Below are 8,110 nucleotides of genomic sequence, written 5' to 3'. Positions count from 1 at the left end.
TATATGAATAATCTTTAAAGGAGTAATGGGAGTCAAAATGCATAAAAATAGATATTTTGAAAGAAAAAAAAGGAGTAATAATAAAGACAACCCTGATGAAAAAGAAAAAATATCAAACAGGGCAGTATTCTAAAACAACAGCTCACCATATGATAACTTGTGGAGTCCAGTCCTTCTGCATTGTGAGCAGTTACTCCTCAATACTATTGAGTTTTCTAACAGTGATGCAAAGTAAACTCCTGCATATTTATTTTTTACAAAAAAAGGATTTGAGTGTATAGAGCAGATTTGATGCCTGTTACATTGCTGTAAATAACTAACATGGATCATCTCCCAAGAAGAAAGCAGGAGGAACTCCAACAATTTTTGCATTTACAAGAATATATTTTCTAATCCACATCAGATCTCTCCATCTCAACTAAGTTTTGTTTTTTAAACCAAATTTTTGCCCTACAATGGGTTTTTTTTCCTGTTCTTCTACAAATAATCCAAACAGATTGGAAAAGGTGGGATTTTCAGTAGTCTTTGTCAGCATATTGAGCAGCTTTGACAAAAGCCAACTTCTAACAGTTCAGAAGATTATTTCAGAGAGTGATCCTGTCCCTTTCCAGCAGGAGGTAACCTCACTGTTAAAAATCCCTTCAGGGTAAAACAATCATGGGGGACAAGGGGAAGCCGTAAAAAATTGTAAAAGCCTGACTTGCTTGCCAGTTGCATCAGTATTCAAGTAAAGTTTAAAGTACCTTTGTGGCTTTTTAGAGTCTTGGAGGGTCAGACCGGCTTATTTTAACAAGTCTAATATGCACTTTGAAACAACCTTGTCATCTGCTTGTCTAAACTAAAAGAAAAACAAAACTCAAAAACAAACAGAAGCAAAGGAAAGGTACAGGAAAGGACTCAGCATCAATATTAGACTGCAGAGTGTCTTCTTGACACTGACACTTCAATATTCTTGCCTTCCTTTCTAATGTATTAAAATAGCACAAAGTCACGCAGCCGTTTTAAATGAGCATTTCAAGAGTCCAGTTTTCATAGAGGTTAATTTGATCATCAGCACAGCACTGGAGAAAGCTGATCTAACAATATTTCACTTACAGAACGCTTCAGAGGAAAATAAGAAATACAATTCCACAAAAAACAATGCCAATGAATAACACAGAAAGCAAGTTGTTTTTTCCTGTGTTTTTTCTTAGATATTCTTTCAGAAAAAAAAAATTCTTCCCTTCTCTCTTTCTTTAAAAGCAAATTTTCTAACCAGTAGATTTTAGAGATATATTCCATCTACATGATTCTAAGCTTCTCTGAAACCACCTGTGGGGTTTGGTGGAGGGCAGAAGATTCCCTCTCCTGAATTTCAGAGATATCCCAATGGCATCTGCTTGTTTTGTCTTGTTTCTCCTCTGGAATTTGTTCATTTCCCTTAGGATTTCACAGGCCAACACTAGTGTGAGAATTTATGTGTCTGCATTTGGACTGGACTGAGCACAGCTTCACATACTTCACCTTCTCCATGCCCTTTCCATGTAGTTCCTTCTATCTTTACATGTACAAAATCACAGTTTGTTCAACATTGTTTTAAAGGAAGAAAATGAAATGCACACACACACACACATTGTATTGGTGAATTCTTTACACTAATTTTTTTTTAAACAGCATAACAGAAAGTTTGGCCTACTGTAGGTTGAACATGTAGGGAAGGCTGAATTTTTATGGTTGCCATGCAAACCACCTTCAAGACGAAACAGATGAACCCACCCAAGAGCAAATGCAACTCCTGCTCTCAAGCCATTAGACAAATACTGCCTTTCCAGCGATCAGACTGACATCTCTCCAATGCAATATTTAGAGAACCACGCTGAGTTGCTTCTGCATCAGTCCTCTGAATCCAAATGCTGTTTAAAACCAAGGGGGAAAAGGGTATCTGACTTGCCTTATTCTTAATAATACGTATATATTTTGATAACACTTTGAATTTCAATTTACTTCTGAAACCTTGCCCTTTGAGAAGAACACACCCTTTAAGCTGACTTTTTCAGGCTTCTGTTCCTTTAAAAATTCTCTCTTCTTTTCCTTTCGTTGTTCTTTTTCAATTATCTACCAGAAAACTTGCTTTCTTCCAGCAGAAATACAGCTGGTGGCCTTGCGCTTTCACTGCACCCGTTCTGTGAAATTCTCAGGGAAAACCCCTCGGCATTGGTCAAGTTCCTTATGCTGGATCCAGTCAGACTCCTTCACGCCCATCAGCCATCCTTCATCCTGGAGGAGAAGATAGAGATCAGATACTAAGGGATAGGTGTGAGGAGGGATTTTTCGTATAGAGCGCAGGCCAAGGAGGTATCAAGGCATTATCAAAGCCATGCTCATATCTGGCTTGGAGTATGGGGGAGAAGTTAAAAAAGGCTTTTATTTCCTTTTAAACAGAGAAGGCTACATCCCACCAGTCAGTACCAAAGCTCCCATCTGACCCAGAGTGTATAGACACAGTGAAACTGTGAACAATTAGCAAGTGCTACAGAAACATGTTGTAATTTACACCCACTGAAGCGGGAGAAGTTCTGCCAAAAAAAAGACTCTAAGAGCTACAGGATGGGAATCACCTACCTCACCCTTCACAAGCTAAACATGAGGGGTCTAGCATTCTCCATAGCCATAAAAGAGATGGGCACCTCCACAGTGTAATTCACCCCATTCATCTTGGGCACTGGTCTTTTGAAAGCATGAATCAGTCCCTGGCAGTACTTATCCCCTGCTCCAGTCAGAGCACCTAAATAAATAGCATTTTAGAGGTAGTACAGGCAAAATGAGTCTTGTTTGCTCTGCTAAACTTCTGATCTGAGAAACCCATCTTCCCAAAACCCAGTCTGTTGCGCTTGATGCAAGGTGAGGTTAGCAAAACTCCCAAACTTTGGCTACATACGATGTTAAGACTCAAGGTCTCTCAGAAGGGTCTTGCATAGCCAATAACCTATATATCTATAAACATGAATGAATTTTCTATGAGACAAATGGAGTCTTGCTTGGTAGAACCTGCTCAGGAGGAGAACCAGTCTTCCCACCCTCTGCCTGCAGGCTGTCTAGCATCAAGATTTCTGCTCCATCCTAGGCACATGAGTGAGGCAAGATATTCAAGGTGGGAAGGCTGCACTGCTTGCAGCTCAGGTGTACAACCAGCCTATTCTCTGCACACCTTGGAGCTACCACCATAGAGCAACTCTTCAGCATCAAACACACCCACTTGTGAGTCAATTGCAGTGGGGCAGCCTATGGGTTAAGGCTGCAGCAGGAGGCATGAGAGCTGCACAGCTCTGGGTGCCTGCAGGCTCACTTACCCCCTGAATGCTCAAATCTAAGGCAGCAGCAAGGGCTGTCATAGTAATGACATGAGATGGGAGCCCATCTGCAGCAGCCAGCTGCAGGGGCTGTGGAAGGACTGACATGCCATAAATCAAGAAGACAAACCACTGGCAGAAGGCATTGGGCCCAAGTGTCTGGAAAGCAGCTTCCAGCTCATAGCACATCAAGCACAAAGGCTCATCCATTTGCACACAGCATCTATGCCATACAGCATGCATCACTCCCACCACATCCTGTTATGAAGGGTCTCCTCAGCTGTAAGGATTAGACAGGAGGACCCAGATTGACCCTATACAATTCTAAACCATGTCACTTGAAGTGCCAGCTTAGAAGTGTTGCTGCCCTCAACCCTTTCTTCTAACAAAAGAAATGAATCCAGGCCTGGATGACACACCCACAAACTGACACCTAAACTGCAAGATGGGGACAAGGATCACACTCTGCTATCCTAAGCTTCCTCCACTCACGTGCATAGTTCATGCACATGTTAACAGCCACCATTTTCTGGCTGTGTACAGTCAAGGTTAGGGAAATGAGCTGTAGCACAGCTGTAGAATGGTTAGAGGGCTTCAGTGCAGCTACAGCATCATGTTAGCAACACTCAGAGCTCACCCTCTGCAGCTTGGAGAGTCTCGAGTTCATGGCTGTTGCACCCACATCCAGCTAGAGTGCAAACACAGGGCGTTGAAAAACTCTGCTCCACAAATGCCATCTCCTACCACAGAAACTAGGGGAGCTCTCCCATTCAGAGAGCTTTCTGAGAAAGAAATGCTCACAAATACTTGTGCAGGGCAGTCCAACTCAGTGAAGAATCTTGTCTCCAGAAGGAATCACTGCCTGTTTCCCAACAACCCTTCCCCCTTAGCTCTGTGGGAGTGCCAGCTCCCATTTCACAAGCATCAGCATGAACTGCCTTCATAATTCACAAAGGCAACAGCTGAGCCACAAAGAAGATCCACATCTTCTGAGGTAGTGAACTACCTGACCTTCCCTTTACCCCTTGTGGAATCAAGATCTTGTCTGGATTTGGCCTAACCCAAAAACCTATTGACTAATGAACTGATTTGGAGAATTCTCTTTCAAACAAAGGACTGGAGATGTGACCATGAATTTTATAAAATCACCACCTTCCTCAGTCCAAGTAGTAAAACTGCTGCAGATTATCAGCTGGATGCCCTCAAACACAGCAAGTGAGGAGGACTTACTCAAGGCTTCTAGAAATAGCTCAAATTAAAGAAAAACATAGCCAATTAAATTCAGGATGAAGATAGGCAGCAAGATTGCTCTCTAGGGCTGAGACACCTGCTGCAGCCTTTGATTCTGCTGCCATCTCCTGACCAAACATGGTCGTTTGGAAGCAGCCATTGCTATGCTGAAGTGCAAGACATCATCCACTGCCAGCTGCTTTCTCAGAGCTCCTACATTTCTCACAAGAGGAGAAAACATCATCATAACGTGTGGGTCACTCCTTCCAATGCCACAGTCTGTATTGCATTGGTCACAGGGAATGTTTAGGAGCAGTGAGGAAGTGAAGTATGGGCTCTGTTAGGGTCCTGATTAAGTGAGCCATTGTATTGGCTCAAATATCCTGATAGGGACAGGAACCCTTGGCTGCTCCACACACTTTATCCAGGATAATGTCTCCACCTTCCAGTAACAAGCAGAGTCCTCCCCTCTATTGCAGGAAGCCAATCTCAAGCTCAAGGGCAACCGGCTCTCTTGCAGGCTCCCAGCCACAAACTAATGGCTCTGCATCCAGCCAGCCGATTGTTAGTGAAGAAACAAGCAGCTCTGGAAACCTCCTTGGATCCACCTGGCCCAAGCTCACACCCTGTCTTGTCCACTCACCTGCTCCTCAGGGTTTTCAAATGGAATCACAAGCACCACATCCCCGGCCTTCAGCTGCAGCTCATCACTGTCAGTGGCTGTGTAATCATGCATGGCCTGGACCTATGGGGAGAGGAGAGGAGAGCATGAGTGAGGCAACAAGGCTTTCCACTTCATTGATTCACTGGATGATTCAGGTTTAAGGCACGTTTGGAGGCCATCTGATCCAACCTACTGCTCAAGGCAGGGCAAGCTTGGATCACAAATGCCACGTCCAGTGGAATAGCCACTTCTGTTAATCTAATGGCTACATCCTTGTTCATACAGCCAGGCATGCAGCTCACCTTAGCCACAAGGGCTTCCTGGTGAAACTCATGCAACTTGTTATGTATCAGCATCTCTCTGTCATTCCTTAGGAGTGTTAAATTCCCATGGTATGGGTCTAAAAACCTCATAGGGTAGAAAGCCTGTGTTCACTCGAATGGTGCCCTGTATTTTTTTTGCAGCTCGACTGCAAGAGTATTAGACATTATAGCCTGCCACCTCTGTCACAGCAAGCAGAAAGAGGAAACATGGGGAGGAGTATTAGTCTGGAACTTCGAATGAGTATTAGCTTGGATCATGAAATGCTGCCATGTTTTCTCTTCGGTATTCAGCCTAATTCCTATCAACATCTGTGTTACGGATTTTCTAGTTCAAACCACTACTCTCTACTCCATGTACTACAGCCTGTAATGCTGCCTGTAACCAACCTAAATGCTATGAGCCTCCTATTGCTCTTCAGGGTTTTGCCATTCTTCTCCTTTTAGTAGAATTCTGAGGGGGAAAAAATTATGCATGGGCATGACTAGAGCAGAGCAAAGCATTACTATAACAGGAAGCTGTAATTTCTTACTTTCAGGGCATGATTTATCTGTGCTGTCTTGCTACCATATTCCTTTATGGACATTATTTTCCATTTGCCACTGGCATCAAAGTTTAACTTTTCCAGCTGGGAGCACAACTTTTTCTCTACTATCCAAAGTCCGTGACAGACACTACGACATCACCACAACTGCAGCAGAAAGTAGGGATTTTGTCACACAGCACAGCAAGATGTTTAGAAGCCAATGCTCTTACACAGTCCTTTGAAGCATCTGGAACTGCATGAAGCTGTGTTGCTGGAGGGGAAAGTGTATCTCCTTCAATGTCCTTTCTCCCTTTCAATGAGGCATTGCCCATGGCCATGCTGTGTGAAAGCAGCTAATTCATTACAGGAAAAGAAACTCACCAGGACCTCGGTGCCCCACCACCACACACTCACCTTAAACAGAAATCCTGGGGGCATGTCAGCTCTTTCAGACGAAGCCCCTCCTTCCACAGTGCCATTGATGGTTGCAGGGAATGTTTCCACAACAACAGCAGGCAGAGAGCTCTGGTAGGCAGCAGCCACCAAGGAAAGAAAAGAGCCATTGAGAAAAGAGAATCCAAAACTGCTGCTTAGGTCTACCCTGGAGGATCCACACCCCAACACTACACTTCAGTGGGTTTTCCCAGCACACCAGTCAGTGACAAAGAACAGCAGAGGCAGCAGTGAAAAGGCAGGATTGGTGACTGCTGTCTGCCTCTGCCTAAGGCTGCAGAATGGCAGAGTTGATTTATAGTTTTTCTGGGACCATAAGGCCCAGCATTTCCCATTTGCTGTGGTCACAACACAGTTCTTAGAGAGCCCTTGTGGAACAGACAGCTCAAACATGACAGGCTAGAAGGAACCAAGCTGCCATGAGATGGGACCTACTCCAGTACCTTAAAAAGGTGGCAGTGCCACCAATAAAAAGAAAAGTCTGGATATTCAGGGGATACAGGCAGAGCCCAGAGAACAGGATAGGTAAAGTAAATGGCAACCAAGGATGAATCCAGCAGACAACACAACCTTAGGACAGCATAGGCTGTGGGCTGGCTTCACAACATGGGTGAAGGGGCAGTGCTTTTTGTGGATCTCCTGGCAGAACCTCTCCCTAAGCATCTAAGTATTACACGGATAAAAAACAACAGCTAAGTCTGGTATCTGCGTAAGAGTACTATAACTGCTGGAGTGTCAGGGACATGTTTTTTCCAAGCAGATACACAGCTCTTCTCAGCCAAGCCTCCTATATCTGCTGTATGACAAAGGGATGTGATGGAGAAAAGGGACTGCTGTCCCTTGAGGTGTTTACCGATCCTGAGTCAGCTTCAGTTTTAGATGCTTCAGCTCCAGCTGCTGCTTCTGATCCAGCTGCTTCAGCTCCTGCATGGGCTGCTTCTGCAGGCTGCAATACAAAATCATCCCAGTGGACAGTTATACTCATTCCAGCTACATGTGTGTGCAGGAAAGTGCAGCCCAGCCTGCCCAAGTGCTCTGAGCCGCTGCCATGTGCTGACAAACAGGTGAGATGCTGCAGGGTCTGGCTAGGTTTCTGTCTCCCTCTTTCTCTGCAACCCATGAAAATCACAGCAAAGCCTGAATTCCCTCACTCCAGTCACGCAGCAGGCAATACTCCAGAGAAATCAATGAAACGCCAAAAATTCTGCGTGCCTCTGTTTTCACAATCTAAACCACAGACATACTTCACACATGCACAGCATCTATTTTTACATCTAGATTACCCACTTGCATGTGAATACAAATTCTCTTGTATGTCAAAGGACAAGGATCTCTCAATAGGCTGCTTCCAAGGATCAACAGTCATGGAATATTTAAGCACTTGCCTACTCCCAGAAACAGAAGAGCATGGTAATATTGCATGCAGATATGGAACTTAATTCAGACCCAGCATCAACATGACATTAGCACTGAATCAAACTGAACACTGTGCTAACTTTCATCCCACTTGATTTTGGATAAGCCCGAATAGTAATGAATTTGGATTCTGTTGTGAATATTCTATTACTAAGAATTTGCTATGAATAT

The 8,110-nt window shown here is 44.0% G+C and overlaps 1 protein-coding gene across 1 annotated transcript; it reads right to left on the bottom strand.

Moving 5' to 3' along the window:
• Positions 1-1,785: 1,785 nt before the first annotated feature.
• Positions 1,786-7,393, bottom strand: LOC103803792 (myc box-dependent-interacting protein 1-like). Its single transcript, XM_009076367.1, has 4 exons — positions 7,377-7,393; positions 6,485-6,595; positions 5,203-5,304; positions 1,786-2,256 (listed from the first exon to the last, which is right to left on the bottom strand). Exons 2-4 carry the CDS (start codon positions 6,506-6,508, stop codon positions 2,149-2,151), a joined length of 234 nt encoding a protein of 77 aa, XP_009074615.1. The 5' UTR covers positions 6,509-6,595; positions 7,377-7,393; the 3' UTR covers positions 1,786-2,148.
• Between the last annotated feature and the right edge of the window lie 717 nt (positions 7,394-8,110).

Source organism: Acanthisitta chloris, unplaced genomic scaffold (genome assembly GCF_000695815.1).
Source record: "Acanthisitta chloris isolate BGI_N310 unplaced genomic scaffold, ASM69581v1 Scaffold34406, whole genome shotgun sequence".
Taxonomy (NCBI): domain Eukaryota; kingdom Metazoa; phylum Chordata; class Aves; order Passeriformes; family Acanthisittidae; genus Acanthisitta; species Acanthisitta chloris.
The sequence above is the reverse complement of the archived record's forward strand: the minus strand, read 5'-3'. Positions and strand labels throughout refer to the sequence as shown.